We start from the raw sequence: 20,597 nt of genomic DNA on the forward strand, positions 1-20,597 counted from the left end.
GATAATGAATTCTGTTTTATACAGGTTGAATTTGAGGTGTCTACAACAGGCTCAGTCAGAGATGTCCAACAATTGGTCATGTAGAGCTGGAACTCAGGAAAGAAATAAAGGTTTGGTGGGGAGGCTGGATGGCTCATTAGATTAAAAGGTAGGTCTAGAGACAGGAGGTCCTGGGTTCATATCTGGCCTCAGGCACTTCCTAGCTGTGTGACCCTGGACAGGTCACTTAAATTGCCTAACCTTTAACACTCTTCTGCCTTGGAACCAATACACAGTATTGATTCTCAGATAGGAAAAGAAAGAAAGAAAGAAAGAAAGAAAGAAAGAAAGAAAGAAAGAAAGAAAGAAAGAAAGAAAGAAAGAAAGAAAGAAAGAAAGAAAGAAAGAAAGAAAGAAAGAAAGAAAGAAAGAAAGAAAGAAAGAAAGAAAGAAAGAAAGAAAGAAAGAAAGAAAGAAAGAAAGAAAGAAAGAAAGAAAGAAAGAAAGAAAGAAGGAAGGAAGGAAGGAAGGAAGGAAGGAAGGAAGGAAGGAAAAAAGAAAAAGAAGGAAGGAAGGAAAGCTGGATTTATTGGGTTAGGAGCCATTTACATAGAGAGAAGAATTGAACTCAGAATCTGAGGTCATCCAGAGGGAGGGTTTAGAAAGAAAAGAGAACCAAGGCCAGGACAGAATGTTGAGGTACACCCATACTTGATGGAACTCAGAGGATGACCTCACTCTCCCTTTAGATCTTAGTTGTCTGAATGGACTGTACATTTGAAACAACTTGGGTCTGCTCCAAGTTTTCTATCTTTTGCATTCCCCTGCATCATACTCATTCTAAAGGTGCCAAGGGGATGGGAAGTAGGTATGACTCATGTAGTCTTAGAGGTTTAATGCAAATGGATTTGCCACTCCTTTATGGGACTTGGGGCCAAAGAGGACTCATAGAGACCTTGCCCAAGATGCTGCAGAGGCAAGGGGACTCTAGCCTGCTAGGATTGATATTGGGGCCCTAGCACTGGGGGAGGAAAAGACGATGATGTCAGATGCATAAGAGAAATCCTCCAAGTGGTCTCTGGAATCCAAGTGTTACCTGGAGATGAGCCAGGAGACAAAAGCCCTTCCTCTAGGAGCCAGGATGTTTGGGCATCCTCATTTATCTCATAATGAGACTGTTCTCTTTCCTCTCTTTGTAGACTTTGATGTTAGATTTTGATTTTAGAGTTATCTGATCATCCTCCTCAGCAAATAATCTCTAGGTGTGGCTGCTTCTTTGGCAGAAGTGAAGCCTTTGACTCAGAACTCCACCAGAGGAGAATGGAGATTTCAGTTTTCACCCCTTTTGGAGTGGGTGTGCTAGGTTGCTTAAGAGTTTTAAAGCTGTATCTTCCTCTTTTTTTTTTTAATTCATTCAGTAAAAATACTCTAATCTCTAATGTGAATATGTAGTCCTTTGGGTCACATAAAGTTGGGAAGGAAACAAGAATCTTAATAGATTGTGGTCTAAGCTACATTTTGAAAATTATGACATAAGTTATAATCAATTAATCAGCAAACATTATGAGGCAGGCACTGCATTAGGTCTTGGGGATACAGATACAAAAACTCTTAAGATGGCCAACTTTTACAGATCCAATCTTGGACTAAATGAATTTGGGTTGATTCCTAAGGAGCTATGGGGCACCCAGGCTAGTCTGTTCCTGAATACCCAGAGGGATAGCTTGGCACATAGTGGACATTTAATAAATGATTATTGATTGGTTGGTTGATTAATAGGTAGGATTTGGGATGAAAACTGCAGGAAACCAGATTGAGTTTTGGGTCCTGCTCTCCATGCCAGAGAGAGACCGAAGGGGATCTGGGAGCTGGAGTACTTGCAGTCTAAGTTGTTCTGTGGTAATTTATACAGAAGTGGAACTCTGAGTAGCCATGGCACCATCCACTTGACTTTCCCCCTCTAGTGCCCCAGTAACGCAGCCATTCCTGCACTCCTTAGACCTTAATGTATTTTCCCTCAAGAAAATTGTAAGCTACTTGAAAGCAAGATACATGTTATCTTCAACATCACACTCTAGCCAAACAAGACTCCTAAAGTATTGCCTCAACTTGATATTCTATCTCTTTGTGCATTCATACAAGCTGTGCCACCATTCCTATGGAAGCAGGTATTCAGAACAATTCTCCCTGTGCAAAGAGAAAGGCTTTGGGACCTGGCTGCATGGGCTTCTGGGAACTATCACCCTGAAGGACAATGTCAGTTTTCCCCTACCTGGAAAGGGAAGGATCATGAGGCTCCAGGGAGAGGACCAAGGAATGAACCACTCAGGCTTTGTCATGTCATACCAGAATTTCCTTTCAGCATTAGGTCACCACATGGCCAGAAGCTGCCAGGGAATTCATTATTTCCCTTATACTCACATGTTTTCATATATGTTATTATACATAGTATATACTTAATAAATGTTAAGTGATCGATCAGCCAGAAACAGCGAGGGAGCATCTTAACATGTTCTGCACAGCTCCTGTTATACCTGGGGATATACTTTTAACTTAACAGTGCATTTCACAATCCTTTTCTTCCTTCAAAAGACAATTTGGCTGCTTGTCAGTTCAGGGAATGGGGAGGGAAGAAGGCCAAGAGACAACATGAATCATATAACTTTGGGAAATGTATGTGGAAATTTGTTATTAAAATAAAATAGACATTAAAAAAAGAATCAATTTGGGTATTAACCTCTAAGAAGCTTCTCATGATCACCTGAATTGGTATATGCTTCATCTTTGGATTGTTCAGTGGCATATTATCTGGTCTCTTGCATGTCCTTCAAATAACTCATTAAAAAAAAACCCCTTACCTTCTGTCTTAGAATTTATACTGAGTTATCTGTTCCAAGGCAAAAGAATGTTAAGGGATAGGCAATTGGGCTCAAGTGACTTGCCCAAGTTCACCCAGGAAGAAAGTGTTTGAGGCCAAATTTGAACCCAAGAACTCCCTTCTCCAGGCTTGGCCTTCTAGGCACTGAGTCACCTAGCTACCCCTAGCCTGTCCGTTTTTGTATTGTACTTATCTGTGTACATGTGCCCTGCTTTTCAAGGACTAGCTTAGCTACACAAAGGTGAGCTCATTAGACTGACTGTTGAATTCTTTGGCCACAGCAACCTATGAAACAAAGACAGGTACAAAGAGATCCTCATTCTTCTGAAGCCTCTTTCTGCTACTGCAGTAACAGGAGCAAGATTAGTGGAAAAGAGATGGAGACTCACTCACTTGCTACTCATGCCAGAGCATTGCCTCCCTCCTTCCTGCACTTGTTCCCTTCCTTGGATTCCTGGGAGAATGACATTCCCCAACAAAATTTTAGAAAACACATCAGCCAAAACAACTGTGGAGTGCTTAGAACATGGTCAGACAAGGAAGATGTCAGGGTCATCCACTGTATCCTGGGCCATTGCCAGTCATCCTGACTTCTGTCTTGCCACTGGACTTTGATGACCCTGGAAGAGAAAGTGAGTCTGAACAACTCTGCCTCACTTAAATTCAATTCATACACAAATCAAGAACATACATTGTGATATTACTGGTCCTGTTAAAAAATGAAGGATGAGCAACAAAAACAACAATAGCTGCTTCTAGTATAGTATGCTAGAAGATCATTAAGGAGATGCTTGCTTTGGGACATGAGGAGGGCTTCTTAATTTCCTATAGAGATACATTGATTGTATAAGAATTGGGTAATAGGTATGAAATATAAATTCACTTTAATCGTCTTCTTTACAAAAGTTTTCAGTGATTGTCTTACTACCACAGGCATAACACCTTTGAATAGTGTAGAGAGATGCACAAACAAATCTAGAGGTAGCAATATTGGCTTTATTTAATTTTTTTAAAGGAATAATAATAATTTTTTTAAAGGAATAATAATAAAAAATACATAAAAATACATAAAAATAAATAAAAAATAAAATAAAAAAATAAAAATAAAAAAATAATAAAGGAATAAAGGAACATAGCTATTGGAATTCTTTATGTGAGATCTTTATACAGTGGATGGATTCCTAAAGGACATAAATCAAATCACTGTTGATGGTCCCACTATAACCATAATGAAAAGATAAAAAGAAATTATTAGATGGAAAAATGGTTCATAGTTCTCCTTGGAGAGGCAAATAAAGGAGTTGTTGGAATTGGTTTCATCCTGTATTCAAAGGAAACTAAAGACAGAACTTAATGAGAGACTTGGTCAACATTTATTTCAGTCCTTAGGATAAGCATTTGCCAAAACGAAACAAAACCTACTGTGAAAATAAATGTAGTATATGCATCAACATCTGAAGCTAGAGAGAAATTCTATGAAGAACTTGTTAAGGTCCTCCAAAAGTAAATGCACATAGACCTTAATTCTCAGGGACTTCATTTCAAAGCTAGACAAAAAGACGACAAAAATTTGTTGGAAAATATATGTCACAAATAAACAAATAAGAGCAAAAGTTTATAAATTATACTAAAATCTCATGTCTCTAAATCATGAATATTTTATTCAAGAAAAGAAGAGCAAGATTCTGAGTAAGCAAGCATTCAATAACATAAGAAAAATTAAATTGATTGTATTTAAACAGAATTACTAAAATTTCTGAGTCAACAATCTGTATAGTCAAAATCAAGACCAAATTAGGTGAATTAATAAGATTAGAAGAGACAGCACATAACTGAGGCATCTCTAGCTAGACTTATTTTTTTTTAATTACCTTCCATCTTAGAATCAATACTTAGTATTGGTTCCAAGGCAGAAGAGTGGTAAGGGCTAGACAATGGGGCTTAAGTGACTTGCCCAGGGTCATACATCTAGGAAGTGTCTGAGATCAAATTTGAACCTAGGACCTCCCATCTCTAGGCCTGGCTCTCAATCCACTGAGCCACCCTAGCTAGACTTATTTAAATGAACTGTTGATGCCAAAAAATGGGAAATGGACAAAAGAACAGACACAAATACAATCACCATTTTCTTTTTAATATATTTTTATTTATTTCAATAAATATTTCCCAATTACACTAAAAATTATCATTTCCCCCAAAATTTTGAGTTCTAAATTCTCTCCCTCCTGGCTACCCCTCTTCCATCCCCTGAGAAGGCAAGCAATATGATACTGATTATATAAGTACCACCATTTTCTAGGGAAGTTTAACCATTGTAAATTAGTTGCCACAATGAGAAGATCAAAAGTTCCAGGAAACCACTCAGTCAACAAACATACAGTCTTGACAAGTAGAGAGATATGGTAGGCAAAGGCATAGATAGAAAGCTTATTTGTAGAATCTTATGGAGAAGGATGATGGAAGATTATAAACACTATTACCTCACAATTCATTGAGAAGCAGTGGAACAAAAAATATTGCCAAGAAATCTTGGCAAGGTTCCAACTAAGGGAAATCATCTTGTGTAAAGTAGATAATGGGAAAGATCTGTGAAAATTTCCATAATAAACTCTTCTCTCTATTCTTGGAGAATTGCATATAGTCTCAAGTATCATGGAATACAATGTATTGCATGAGGTTATAGAAATGGTGCTAAAGGGGAAAAAAAAGGGTAGGCAGTAAGAGTAAATAGGGGCAACTAAGTGGCACAGTGGAATAGAGTCCCAGGCTTGGAATCAGACAGACTCATGCCCTTGAGTTTAAATCTGGCCTCACATACTTACTAGCTGTGTGACCCTGGCCAATAACTTACCCCTGTTTGATTCAGTTTCTGCATCTATAAAATGAGCTGGAGAAGGAAGTGGTGAACCATTCCAATATCTTCACCAAATGAGGTCATGAAGAATCAGACATGACTGAAACACTTAAACAACAAAAGGACTAAGTATGCACTAGACCTGGTTTGGTCTAGACTAAGTATGCACAGATATGTTCATGTTGGAGGCGACACACTTATGAAGACGTTGAGGGATTCTTTTTTTAAATTTAAAAAACTTTTCAGATTCAATTTTATTTTATTTTTAGGTCCACATTCTCTCCCATATTCCTTGCCCCTAATTGAGAAAGGAAAAAAAGAAAAATTCAACCCCAAAATAAAACAAAACACACATGTAGTGAAACAAAACAAATATCTGCATTGTTCATGTCCAAAAATAGTGTGTCTTAATTTGTACTCTGAGTTAATCACTTCTCTATCTGGATCAGGTAACATGAATCCTCTATAAGGGTGATTGGTCATTGTGTTAATCAGAGGTCCAAAGTCCTTCAGATTTGTCTCTACAATATTGATGTTACTATATAAGTTGTTCTCTTGATTCTGCTCACTTCCCATTGCATCAGTTCATGTAAAGCTCAGATTTCTCTGAAACCATCCCCTTCATTCTTTTTTTTTTTTAATCTTATCATCTCTCTTAAAATTGATACCAAGATAAAAGAGTGGTAAGGGCTAGGTAATTGGGATTAAGTGACTTGCCCAGGGTCACACAGCTAGGAAGTGTCTGAGTCCAGATTTGAACTCAAGTTTTCTCAAGTCTAGGCCAGGTGCTCTATCCACAGAACACCTAGCTGCTCCATTTTATTATTTCTTTTAGCAAAGTTGTATTTCATCATATTCATATAACCTAACTTGTTTGTCTATTCTTTAATTAGTGTTCACCCTGAGAGATTAATTCTTAAGGAATCTAAAAGAAAAAAGAATACCAAAAGTGATGGGAAAATCTTATTATCACACACACACAAAGATAACATATCTAAAACAATAACTACTGAAACTACTTACCTATTTTGACTTCTGCTCAAAGTTTTCATGAGAATAGTCTATCTATTGACTCTTGGAGGATGTGTTTGATGAAGGTCTGAGGAGGGAATAGGCAGATTTTTTGCAAATGGAACTCTGTATCAGATCACATCTTTACAGTCATGCAAATGACTCAAAAGTACAGGGAATAGCTTTAACTGTGCTTACTATTTATTGACAATTTAACAAACCATTTAATTCTATAGATCAGTGGTTGGGAAACTACTGCCAGAGGGCTGTCTGACCCTTATTGTTTAAATACTGTAAAGCTTTATTTTAAAAATGGCAAAACTAGGGGCAACTAGGTGGCTCCATGGATTGAGAGCCAAGTCCAGAGATGGAAGGTCCTGGGTTCAAATTTGGCCTCAGATATGTCCTAGCTGTGTGACCCTGGGCAGGACACTTAACCCCCATTGTCTACCCCTTTCCACTCTTCTGCCTTGGAACCAGTATCCAATATTGATTCCAAGATGGAAGGTAAGGATTAAGAAAAATGGCAAAAACCATTCTTAAGTCATGTAGAGGGTATTGGCTATAGAATAAATCCCATCATCAGGTCTTCTTCATCATCATTATACAGCATCTATTGTGTGCTTTCAAACACTGTGCTTAGCAATTTACAAATGTTTCATTTGATCTTTACAACAATCTCTTCCAACAAGGTATCTCCTGTGCATCTGTCAAACTCATACAAAATCCCTGAAAGATAATAACAGGCTTCCATTATTAATTAATATAAATATTAATTGATATCAATATTGATTATGATGTTAATTAATATTAAATAAAATACTTATACGTACAATACAGATTAAGGCTGGCAGGAACCTTAGGAAGATCATCTAGTCCAAACTCTTCTATTTACAGATAAAGAAACTAAGGTCTAAGGAGATTATGTGATTTGTCCCATGAGAGGAAAATCCAGGACTCCACCCCAGGTTCTTTAAATCTGAATCTTTATATCACTTTACATTGCCTCTCAAACTCTATTTGTTCAGCCTTTGATTCTTTTCTTTTCTTTTTTTTTTACCTTCCTTCTGAGAATCAATACTGTGTATTAGTTCTAAAACAGAAGAGTGGTAAGGGCTGGGCAATGAGGATTAAGTGTTTTGCCCAGGGTCACACAGTGAGCAAATATCTGAGGTTAGATTTGAACCTAGGACCTCCTATCCTGGTGCTCTATCGACTGATCCACTTAGCTGACCCCTTTTTCATTTTTAAAAATTAAATTCTATTATTTTCCACCACAAAAATCTATTTTTTCATGAATCCTCATATTTTCCCCTCCCCACATATTGAGAAAGAAAAGCAAAACCCCTTATGTATATGTATAGTGAAGCAAAGAAAATTCCTTTACAGTTCATGTACAAAAAAAAAAAATACTTCCATTTACGTGTATAGCCTTTCTTTTCTTTTCTCAGGAGGTAGGTAGCTTGTTTCATAAGCTCCTTGGAATTGTGGGTGGTCATTGAACTGCTTCGAGTCCCCAAGGTTTTCAAAGGGCTTTCGCCTTTATAATAGTGTTGCCATCACATAGAAACCGTTCTCCGTGTTCTGCTTGCTTCACATTATATCAGTTCATAGGAGTCTTCCCAGGTTTTTCCAACCCTAACCCCATCTTCATTTTATACCGTATAATAGCGTTCCTTCATGTTCCCAGACCGTAACCTAGGTCGCTGTTCTCCAGTGATGGGCATCCTCTAAGTTTCTAATTCTGTGCTGCCACAAAAAGAGCTGCTCTGTTTTTGTGCATCTTTATGAAGTTGTTTTCCCTGGGAGAGCCTTTTGTTATTAATGTGAAGTATAGCGTGGAGAGGCATCTGCTCACCGAAGCTGTTTGCCATGACACGGACGATGTGCGGCACAGAGCGCTCGTGGCAGAGGGCTTCCCTCCAGCTGGCGAGGCCTCCAGATGCTTCTGTTTATGGGTGGCATTGTGCTGCGGGCACCAAGCCCTGCAACATTGCCTCGCAGAGGAGATCTGCAGCCACTCAGAAGAACTGAGCCTAATTAACAAACCAGGTGGACGAAGATTATCTATTGTTTAGACGCTGATATGCAAGATGATGGACAAGCCCACTGAGCCTGGCTGTCAGGACATATATCTTATTTGGACGCTGAAAATAAACCATTAGTGGGGCCTGGAATTGAACAGGAGGAGGAGAGCTGGAGGAGAGCAGGCTAGATCGCCGTGGGGAAGTTGGGTAGTGCTTTTAGTGACCCCGAGCTTCTCCCTGAAACAATATTCCTCCAATGACGAGAAGCAGGGGTAGGGAAGGGAAAGGAATGAGCATTTATTTAAGTATTTATTCACTATTTTATCTTCAAATACTTACCTTCTGCTTATCTTAGTACCAGTTCTAAAAAGGGTTATTTTTATGTCAATTATGGTCAAATTATGTGCCCAGAGTCCCACAGCTAGAAAGTGTCCAAATCTAGATTTGAACCCAGGTCCTCCCAAGGAATAAGCATTTATTATAGTGCCTACTATATGCCACACACTGTGCTGAGTATTTTACAAATATATCTCATTTAATCCTCACAATAACTCTGAAAGAAAGATGCTCTTATTATCCCCATTTTCCAGTTGGGGAAACTGAGACAGGCAGAGGTAAAGTGACTTGCCCAAAGCCACACAACTAGTGTCTGAGGTCGGTTTTGAACTCACTCCAGGCCCAGCACTCTGTGCACTGTGACACCACCTAGTCACCTCAAGGCAGTATGGCATAGTGTACCGAGAGCTGGCCTTGGAATCAGGAGATGCCGAGTTCAAGGCTTGCCTCCAACACATTCAGTGTGACCTGGAGCAAATGATTTAATTTCTCCATATCTTATGCCACTCTGTAAGGCTGTAAGTTGTGGATCTGCTAGTCTGGATGGGGAGGAGTTCCCTACCAGGCACTAGCTCACTATGCTGAAGAAATCTCCATTTTGGTTAAAAAAAAAAAATCCTTGCAGAAAATTTGGTGATGGGTGTGCATGGGGCCTGAGCAGGAAGAACTGACATTTATGGTGTCACTTTAAGGTTTACAAAGCACTCTCCTTTGACCCTCACAACTCCTTTGGGGTAGGCGTTATTATTATTCTCATTTTAAAGATGAGAAAACTGAGACCAAGAGAGGAAAGGTCATTTGCTCAGAGTCATCCAACTAATAAGTCTCTGAGCTAGGATTTAAAATAAAGTCTTCCTGAACTCCAAGTCTGGGTGTTTTATACTCTGTTATCAACTAATAATCAACCAACATTGCTTAAGTACCTACTATGTGCCAAGTTAGAGACAGCTCAATGGTTCGATGGATGGAGTGCTAGGCTTGGAGTCAGGAAAACCTGAGTTCAAATCTAGTCTCAGGCACTTACTAGTTGCATGACTTTGGGCAAGTCACTTAACTTCTATTTTTCCTTAATCTATTAGAGAAAGAAACTTAATAATTATTGATTGATTAAGAGACTTGGCCATGATAACACAGCCAGAGAATGTCAGAAAAAGGATTTGAACCCAGCCAGGTCTTTCCCAACGCCTAGTCCAGTCCTTAATCATTGTAGAAGACTCTGATGTTGGGAAAGATAGAAGGCAAAAGGAGAAGGGGAGAGAAGAGGATGAGATGGATAGACAGTGGCATGGAAACAACAAACATGAATTTGGACAGAGAAAGTGGAGGATAGCAGGGCCTGGTATGTCCATGGACACATGACATCCAACATGAACTGAATGACTGAACAACAGTCTAGTATTTTTCTTTTATATCAAACTGCCTTTCCATTTACGAATAAATGAGTGCCCAGGTAGGAGTCACTTGTTGCTGTTGCCCTGCATCTGGCCCCTTGTGGCTCAGAGTTCTGTAAGGAGAGGAGTAAGAGGAAGGTCAAGTGTGTCAGGGACCAGAGAAGGGGTGCTATGAGAACTGGACCCAAAATGACTACCGTTGGCCTGGCATTTAGCCTACAAGAATCTGTCCTCCCTGGTTTCCAGGATGCTCACTGAGGGACCATTTCTTTTTTTTTTTCTTTTAGTGTTATCTTTCTTTTATGCTTTAATAACGAATTTCCACATCAGTTTTCCAAAGTTACATGACTCTTGTGTCTCCCTCCTTTCTTCCCTCCCCTCTCCTGGAGCTGACAAGAAATTCAATCTGGGTTGTACATATATCTATATTTCCATATTATTCATTTTTGTAAGAAAAGAATCTTATAAAACCAAAACCCCCAAACATATGCCCAAATAAACAAGTGAGAAGTAATATGTTTTCACCTGTATTTCTACTCCCAACAGTTCTTTCCCTAGAGGTGGATAACATTCCCTTTCATAAGTCTGAGGGAGCATTTCTGTGCCTGGTCACCAGATGGGCTGGTGAGGCCCCAGGCACAAGTGGCGGTGCCAGGTTGCTGTGGCTGCTTGAACCTCCGCTTTCTCTTCTGAATAAAGTTTCACAGATGGCCCACTCTGACTGCCTACATGGCCCATGGGCAGCTCTTGGGCCATGAGCCTTGACCACACTTTACTTAGATCTGCTTAGCACACTTGTCTTGTATTTTATTTATCAGTGACTTATCTAGGGGAGAGCTGGTAAATATAAACAACCAGTTCTCTGGAAGGCAGGACACCTTTTTTTTTTAACTTTCTATCTTGGAACAATACTAGGTATTTCTTCTAAAGCAGAAAGATGGTATGGGTTAGGGAATTGGGTTTAAATGACTTGCTCAGAGTCACATGGCTAGAAAGTGTTTGAGGCCACATTTGAATCCAGGACTTCCCACAGGACACTCTTTAAAATTTCATCTACATTATTAACACTTTGTCCACCACTTTCTTAAATCAAGGCATCAACAAAGTAGCAAATTGAGCCCTCATTTGTATCATTTGTGGATTTCGGAGGTGCAAATGCTCACAACAAAAATTTAACAATCAGCTCTGATGAGTCAGTATGAGCCAGTTCCGTTGAACCCTTGACTCTAATCCCTCTCCAAAACTGGCAGCTTTATGAGGGCAGGGACAGTGTCTTCCCTAAATGTTTTTCTATTTCCCCCAGTGCTAGAGACAGGACTTTGTGTAGAGTAAGTGCTTAATGAATGTTTGCTGAGTGTATGAATGAGAAGAATGGCTGTGGGAAACATCCTGCTCTGGATGAGGAGACCACTGCCACCAGACCTGACCCAGTGCTTCCCCCAGGTGACCCAAAGTTCGACCTGCAAGGTGATGGTGGTGAAGATCTACAAGAATGATGTGGACCAACTGGTCATCCTGAGGGAGATCAGCCTGCTGCAGAAGCTGTCCCACCCCAACATTGTCAGGTAGGTGCTGGGCCTGGGGCTGAGGGAGTCAGGGACAGGGATTGGGTGGCTAGATAGCTTTAGGGTGGGGAACACCAGGGACAGACAGACACACACATCCACTCTCCTCCCCCCTTCTCTCTCTGTCTCTCTGTCTCTCTCTCTCTCTCTCTCTCTCCCTCTCTCCTCTCTCCCTCTCTCTCTCTCTCTCTCTCTCTGTCTCTCTCTGTCTCTCTCTGTCTCTCTCTCTCTCTCTCTCTCTCTCTCTCTCTCTCTCTCTCTCTCTCTCTGTCTGTCTGTCTGTCTGTCTCCTCTCTCTCTCCCCTCCCTCCCTCCCTCTCTCTCCCTCTCTCAGTTCTCCACCTTGACCAGATATCCGCAGCCCCATGCTTCAAGCTGCTTTGTGTTAAACTCTGCCCCGAGTCTCTGGGAGCCTCCAGTTCCACACAGCCCCGTGTCAAAGGTAGCCTCGTGTTACCTGTCACAGTCAGGCAGACTCTCAATAATAATGCAGCGGACATTCCAGGCCAACATTTTACATGTAGGGTTACATTACACAGCGGCATGAATCTTGCAGGGTCTCCTTACACTCTCACACTCATACCCGTTGGCATGGTGTCAGCACCGCCATATTGCTGGCATTCGTGCGCTGCCCATAGTGGGCGTATCTGGCAAATGCCTTTTTGGGGTCAGAGCTCAGGGAACTGGAGGGAGGAGAGGAGAGGACTCCAAGTCAATGGCCATGTCATCTGCAGGTACCTCGGCATCTGTGTGAGGGATGAGAAGCTGTATCCGATCCTGGAGGTGAGAACCAAGGAGATCCCAGGCTAGAGCTGGGCTGAGCTGCATGTGAGAGTGGGAAGGTCCTCTCCTTGGCTTCCATAGCTATTTCCACCTTGGCCTGACTCGTGAGATTCTCTCTCTGGTGATAGTAGCCCTCATGGGAGAACAGCCCCAAACCCCTTGTCTGATGCTCCTATTGTCCCATTTCACAAGGGAGAAGACAGTTCAGAGATGGGCAGTTGATTTGACTCTAGCCATGCAGCAGACAGAAGTTATGTGTAAAGGGAACCCAGGCTTCTGGGCTTCCAGCTCAGGAGTCTAACCACTTAGTTGCTTTCCTTGAACTTGGGAGTCTCCAGGAAGCCAGCCATGGATGGGTAAGGGTTTCTGCTGTTTCAAAATGTCTGAACTTAAGGGCAAAAGTTTAGAGACCAAGACCACTGAACCAAATATCCTAATGTTATAGATTGGGGAAACCAGGGCCAAGAAAAGGAAGTGATTACCATAGCATGGCCATGGATTTTTTAAGTTTCTCTCTCTGCCTGGTGCCTGGCAAAGAATATCTTTGAAATAGTGGGATCCATCTCTTGGGCCCCTTTGGGGCAAGGTAGTAGCCATGTCCAGTCAAGTATCCTCCAGGGTTCTTATTAGGTCACACCGAGGTGAATGCCCCTTCCCCTTTTTTCTCCCTTGTAGTATGTAAATGGCGGCTGCTTGGAAGAACTCTTGGCCAGACAGGAGGTGCCTCTGAGCTGGAAGGAGAAGGTAGCTCTGGCCTGTGACATTACCAGGGGCATGGTGTATCTGCACTCCAAGAATATTTACCACCGGGACCTAAACTCCAAGGTAGAGGACACGTGGAGACCCAAGGACAAACCCATGTCCCGGCTCCAAGCCCAGAACGCTACTGCTCTACCTATCCCCATCCCCTCAGCCCTAGCATCCAAACTCTAACCTCCTTCCTCTTTCCTCGTGTTCGTTGGGAGTCTTGACCCTGCTACCCTACCCCTATTCCATCCCTTTTTCCTCTTTTATCCCTATTCCAGAAAGTAAAAACTGAGTCCCAAGTCCAACCCATTCTTCATAACCCAAGTCCCGTTCAGACCTTCAGCATTTATGTCTGGAAACATTATTCTCCCATTATTCAGGGAGGACTACTTGGGCACAAAGGGGCTCGCCTTTTGTCTTCTGAGCTCACATAATCACACAATGCATGGGTGCCTCCAGGACCCAAAGGTTGCGGAGAGAGGGAGGGGGAATGGGAGGGAAGGGGGGGGGGAAGCCATGCCTCTCTACATCGTGCCCCATGAGGGATGGACTCTTGAGTCGATGGGGATTGAAGGAGAGGCACAGTTGCCCAGAATCTCTGGCCCAGATAAGGCAAGGAGAGTCTGGGGGGCCTGGGCCACAATCCATGAAAGAGCAATCAGGTCTTCCAACCTCAGCTTCTCCTTCCAGAACTGCTTGATCCGTGTTACATCTCGAGGCCGGGAGGCCCTGGTTACCGATTTTGGCCTGGCCAGAGAGGTGGTAGAGATGCCTGCCGCAGACCCTGAGCGGAAGCTGTCCCTGGTGGGCTCGGCCTTCTGGATGGCCCCTGAGATGCTCCGGGGGGAGCCATATGACCGGAAGGTATGGCCCGATGCTCCAGTCCTTCCTTCGAGGCTGACACATAACTTATAGAAGAGGTATATGTTAGGATTGCTCGCTGCCAGGGAAATGAAGGTTCCTTCCCTAAGCTTGAGGAATTTAAAAATAAGGAGGAGACTAAAATTGGTTTCTCCCACCCATTTTGGTTCCTTCATTTGGCAGTCAATGCATTTTTCAGAGAGTGATTATATGGTAAAGCCCTGCTTTTGCTCAAGGGTGGGGAAAGGAAACCCACATAAGATTTATGTGTCCCAAGGAGATTTGCTGACAGTCAGCTGGAGCCAGGAGTGGGACGTTGCTGCAGCTGGCCTCCAGATTGGTTTGGACCAGTGCAGTAGCAGTGCTAGATATGGCTTCCTTGCATCCCCTGGGGCATTAAGGGCCCCATGTTCCAATGCCTCATTATACAATAAAACCATGAAAATTTTCTTAACCAAAAATAAATAAATAAATAAGTCTTCCTTTGGGGAGAGTCCAGGATGATGACTGAGGGGCTATAAGATGTTATCTGCTTATCTTCTTTCAGAACTACTCTTGGGAATCTTTGAGCCCAGGAATTGGTTGAGGGAGATAAGAATCTGGGATAGGGAGGATCTCATCTACCAGGCTATGTGTTCTGAGCCTTCTGGGCCCAGGTGACAACTTGCCTGTGAGATTATTATTGAGAAAAGAACGGGAGACTTTGGCTGGCTTTAGGGATGGAAGCCAAAAAGAAAGAGCCAATTAACTCTTACAGGATACTGGCAATGGCCTTTAATTATTTATTCAAGTGAGGAATCAAAGGCCTTATGGAGATATTTATATTTCTTTTTAACTCCCCCTTCCCTCCACCTTGGGATTCAGAATGAGGAAGAAGAGCCTTTGCAGTTACCAAATCTCTAAGAAGCAAAACCATATGCCTAAATACATATTAAGAAGGAGAAATAGATAGAATTTCTGAGGCCAGCTCTTATGTGATGCAGGAGCCAGAGTTCTCTTGGCCCAACCACAGGGTGTGGGAGCCTCTGTGATGAGATCTTGGCCACGGGTCTGTCCTTGATTGAACAGACACATGTTTTCTCGTTTTCCCCCAAATGTGGCAGAAAGTGGAGGATGTTCCCACCTACGCTAGTCTTAAACACCCACACTAGGAGGAGGAGAGTTTCAGATGAACACGTGAGGAAACACAAGGTAGAATTGGTATCAATTGAACTGTTTCCAAAATGCTGAGGGGGCTGAGTAGAATTCCATTTGGGTGAGGTTAAGCCTCTAGGAAGTGAATTTGCCTCCCATTGCTGAAGATCTCTCACTGTGCTCTGGGGACAGCAGCTCCCAGTGTCCCCTGTTGCTCCAGCTCCTCCCTGTTTTTTGGCCTTGGCAGGTAGATGTGTTCTCATTTGGCATTGTCCTTTGTGAGATCCTTGGTCGGATTCCTGCTGACCCTGAGGTTCTTCCCCGGACACAGGTGAGTCACACAAACATCATTTTAAGGGAAAATAATAAAAATGTATTAAAAAATAAAGGAAACTGTTGGAGTGCAAGGTATTAAAACAATATGCAAACCAGATATAGACACTAAGTGAACTCGCTTGGTTTTTCCTCAGGCTCTCAGGAATAACCCCAAGATATATATGAGAGCTTTCTAGTGACTGAAAGGCCAGAGGACTCCTTTGGTTTCTGGTCTATACCAGACACAAGCCCTATTATTCAGGATAGGGAAAATAATTCCCCAAAAGCCCACTAAGTGGCCATGTATATGAAGCAAGATGGTGGTGAGTCCAATGGGAAGGTCTGGGGTATTAGAGTTAGAGTTGATGGCCGACCAGTGTCTTTGTTCAGAAGCCTAAGTTTCCACCACCTGCTTTTTGAGTGCAAAGACTATGCCATATTTATTTATGCCTTCCCTAAGGCAAGTAGTAAATATTTGATAAGTGTTAGTTGAATTGAGTTTTCCATAGACCTGAGGGAGAGAGCGAGGGAGCAGTTCTGTAAATGAGGGAAGGATTGGGAGACTGAGTAAGAAAGCCTGGGGTAGTTACTTCCAGTGGTTTCCTCTCATCCCCTCCAGAAATCTCTTTATAGGCTAATTTCTGGGAGGATATCTTAGTCATTTCAGGTATTAGTTGATGATGTGATTATAAAGATTATAAAGAAGTACACCAGGCAGGAATCCCCAACTAACTCCCATAGTACCCCATAGGCTAAGAGAGCTTGGGGGAATCGAGTTTGCTGGAGGCAGAGGAGGTGGTGACCATAAGGATAATAGATAATTGACCCTCAAGATGGCGATGGGAAGATTCAATTGTGGATCCTGCCCTTTTTCATCTGAGGTTTTGTTTGGGGACAGGATGGAGCAGATTTCTATAAGAACTTTCTTTTGTTGGGCACAACCTCAGTACTGACATTTCTCTCCATTCAGGACTATGGACTAGATGTAGCTGCATTCCAAGGGATGGTCAATGAGTGTCCCCCACATATCCTAGATTTGGCTGCCAGCTGTTGCCGGGTAGGTCCACTGTCCTCCCACTCTTACCTTATCCCTTTAGGCTTAAGCTTAGGCCATCCAGGAAATGAGTGTCAATCCACCTATAGTAGTACCTTTGGGTAGGTGGTACAGTGGGTCTTGGAGTCAGAAAGACCTCAGTCTTGTCTTCAATTAACTGTGGCCCTGAGCAAGTCATTTAGGCTATTTCTCCTTCAGTTTCCCATCCATAAAATGGGAATAATAAAACCTTAGAGGGTTATTGGAAGGTTGAAATGAAATAATTTAATAATTAATTATTATTAATTATTGTATAATTATATAATAATTAATAATTAATAAAATAATAATAAACCTTAAAGTCTCTATAAATTTTAGTTTCCCCCTTGTTCACATGTCAGCCCTATAGGAATGTTCCTGAAGTTACCTATGAAGTGTGTGGCCTTGAGGAAGTCCTTGTCTCCTAGGCGTTCTGGTCCCATCCTATAATTCAGGAAGATGAATAACCCTTAATCGGGTACACTTTTCTAACACCTAATCCATTGCTAGAACCAACCAGAGTAGGCCTTCAGAACAGGGGAGACCTATTGGGAAAGGACTTCAGTAGGGGCCTTGTATATTCTAGTCTTTTCTCTTTTCCATCTCAGTTGGAAGCTTTGAAGCGGCCATCCTTCACTGAACTCCTGGAAGAATTGGAAGAGATGGCTGAGATACTGGACTCCCAAACAGCCAGTTAGCTTTTGGAGAGTGAACTTTGGTGCCTGCTCCCACCTGACTTTCCTGCAGGGACAGACAGGGCTTCCCTACATGACTGAGCCGTAAGCAGATCCAGAAGGGGATAGTTCCCTGCCTCAGCTTCCATGGACTTGTTTGTGCTTGCTCTGCCGGCCGCTTTCTCAGAAGACTGGGCGATACAGAGAGCTCAGCAGATAATACAGGGAGAGAGTTATTACAGAAGTAACTCAGATGGGAACATTTTCTGGGACTCATTTGTAATATAAATAACCAGAAGTGCTCTCGGGATGGATGGAGATGACTACTTTCCCTTGTGGGTTCCATCATGGGCACCCTGGAACCCCCAAATCCAGCATGGTAACCATGGGTCAATATTCCTTTTGGGAAAGAAGAGATTACTAGGCCAAACCTGAAACTCAACCATCTCCGTCCAACTCCTTCCACAGCCTTGCCAGTGACCTCCTTAACTCGAGAAATGTCCACCCTGGGTTCCTGATTTCTTGTTTGGTGACTTCCTCTTCTGAACCACTATATCAAGAAAAGCCCCCTCTAAGGGCTTGGGCCTTTGGCCCATCCTAAGTAGAGGGGTTATTTAAGCCCTATTCCCCCCCCCCCCTCTCTCTCTCTCTCTCTCTCTCTCTCTCTCTCTCTCTCTCTTTCTCTCTCTCTCTCTCTCTCTCTCTCTCTCTCTTTCTCTTTCTCTCTCTTTCTCTCTCTCTCTCTCTCTCTCTCTCTCTCTCTCTCTCTCTCTCTCTCTCTCTCCTGTTTGTAATTAAAACTCCATAAAAGGTAAAAAAAAAAAAGAAAAGCCCCAGCTATGGCTCCCTTTTCCTCCTACTTTCTGGACAGCTCCTCTGTCACCTTTTTGTTGCTTCTTCCTCCTCTCTCTCTCTCTCTCTCTCTCTCTCTCTCTCTCTCTCTCTCTCTCTCTCTCACTTCTGAAATCATGAGCCACGATCAGATGAACTCTGGCTCAATCTGCTCCACTAGACCCATCATGATCTCTATAACTTTCCCACCTAAGTGACCTTTCCTGGCCACCACTCTCCTCTGGGTGTTGTTTCTCCCAATAGAATGCAAGATCGCTGAGGTCAGGGACTGGCTTCACTTTTGTAGAGGCACCTCCGTTGCTTAAATGGACAAATGATGGATAGGCAGGGGGGGTTAGGGCAAAGGGCCCCTGAGTGACTGGCTCTGTAGCCTTCTCTCACAGTCCTGGGCATTTATTATCCCTTTGGGGCTCCTTGGGAGACCCATCCCCCTGGGATTAAGGAAGCCACAGGGTCTGAACGTGACCCCTCAGTTCCTACTTCCCTGAGGAAGCCAAGAGGGCTAAAAGGATGAGGGGAAGATTTGTACAAAGCCAACTTGCACTCTCTCCCTCCTCTGACCTGGGAGGAAGGGGGAGGAGAATTTGGGGATGAGCTTTCCTGAGCCTGGAATCATCTCATAGCTACCCAACTAAATATCAACATGATTGTCTCTCCCTGGGATGGAGGCCGCCCCACAGATGGTCGTTCCTCCGTACCCCTCTTCCCTCATGCAAGACACTGTGTCCTAAGAACCTCTATCGAGGGGTCTCATCTCAGTCTGCGTCTCGGCTCATGCCAGCTGGGTGTCTCTGAGAGAGGCAACTTCCCAGGCCAGACCCAAGCAGCCTGACCACCCAGCTTCCCAAGTACCCGGGCGTCTGAATGGGTAGTGGATGTTTATTTACATGAGGGAGATCTCTCCAAAGAGCAGACTAGTTCACAACCCCATGACATCTTTCTTCCCAATGCTATCACCTCGACAACCCCAGCTAGCTTTCTTCAGGGGTCAGTGAAGTTGGAGTGAGCGAGGGATAGCCAAATGGAGCAGGGGTGCCGTGGGGAGCACCAGGCAGGAAGCCTGGCTATTGACTTTCACTGTGTTTTGCTGTGTGAATTTGAAGAAGTCACTAAAACTCTCTGGGATTAAGAGGGGCCTGTCAAAGTTTCTCCAATGTCCTATGTGAGGTATGCCTTACTCTGCGCGGGGACTGTTGGCAACCGTTGAAGCACCAATTGGCTGGTTGGACAATATCCCCCCCACCCCTTGAGGCTGGGTTCTGGATGGGGCTTGAGGATAGGGGAGAATTCAGTGAATTGATGGCTCTTGGTTGTAGAACATAACCACCAGATGGCCTGGGAGGAAGGAGAATGTCCTGGGCAGCATTGGAAACACGGGCAGACACAGCATGTACTCCAGAACCGCTCTGGCTCTGTTCCCCTGATCCAAGGTCCTAGGAAAAGTCTTACTAAATAGAAGAAATAAAGCTTGTTGAATCCGATAAATTGTTTGTTGGTGGGTTTTTTTTGTTGTTTGTTTGTTTGTTTTTTTACACTTCCTGATCCCTTTTGGGATTTTCTTAGCAAAGATCCTGGAGTGGTTTGCTATTTCCTTCTTCAGGTCATTTTATAGATGAGGAAACTGAGGCAAAGAGGATTAAGTGACTTACTGAGGGTCACATGGGCTAGTAAGAATCTGAGGCCAGATTTTGAACTCAGGTCTTCCTCACTATAGGCCCAGCACCCTATCTACTGTACCATCTAGCTTCATGCAATCTGTGTTTTATTCTCAACAGAAATTCTGTGTGTGTATGAGTACTGGGGAGTGGAGTGTCCCCAGCTGTGTCTCTGTGTGTCAGGTTAAATCTGTGCATATTGCCCTGTGAGTGTGTCCACACATATATATCTGCATTTATATAACTGTGTAGGCCACTAAATGTGCATTGCTGGGGAGTATTAGCCTTATGAATAGGAAGACTTGAATTTGAGTTCTGGCTCTGACACTAGCCGTATGACCCTAGACTAGTTATTTGGTCCTTCTGGGCTTTATGCCTTCATCTGTAAAATGGGTATACATCATGCTTGCAGTATCTCAGGCGCTGGTCTGTGTCTGGGGTTAAAGCTTTGTTAGCTAGAATT

The 20,597-nt window shown here is 42.9% G+C and overlaps 1 protein-coding gene across 3 annotated transcripts in view; it reads left to right on the forward strand.

Annotated features, from left to right (window-relative positions):
* The window catches only part of LOC100022811 (dual specificity testis-specific protein kinase 1-like), a 42,014-nt gene extending 22,050 nt beyond the window's left edge, over nt 1-19,964 (forward strand). For all 3 annotated transcript variants that reach the window (XM_007475424.2, XM_007475425.2, XM_007475427.2), the window contains 7 exons: nt 11,920-12,041; nt 12,776-12,824; nt 13,500-13,649; nt 14,262-14,435; nt 15,814-15,897; nt 16,852-16,938; nt 17,562-19,964. In XM_007475424.2, coding sequence (XP_007475486.1) covers nt 11,920-12,041; nt 12,776-12,824; nt 13,500-13,649; nt 14,262-14,435; nt 15,814-15,897; nt 16,852-16,938; nt 17,562-17,651 — 756 coding nt within the window. In that variant the 3' untranslated portion in view covers nt 17,652-19,964. The remainder of the gene's footprint in view (nt 1-11,919; nt 12,042-12,775; nt 12,825-13,499; nt 13,650-14,261; nt 14,436-15,813; nt 15,898-16,851; nt 16,939-17,561) is intronic.
* Nucleotides 19,965-20,597: the final 633 nt, after the last annotated feature.

The sequence above is a fragment of the Monodelphis domestica genome, chromosome 1, assembly GCF_027887165.1.
Source record: "Monodelphis domestica isolate mMonDom1 chromosome 1, mMonDom1.pri, whole genome shotgun sequence".
NCBI classification, from domain to species: Eukaryota; Metazoa; Chordata; class Mammalia; order Didelphimorphia; family Didelphidae; genus Monodelphis; species Monodelphis domestica.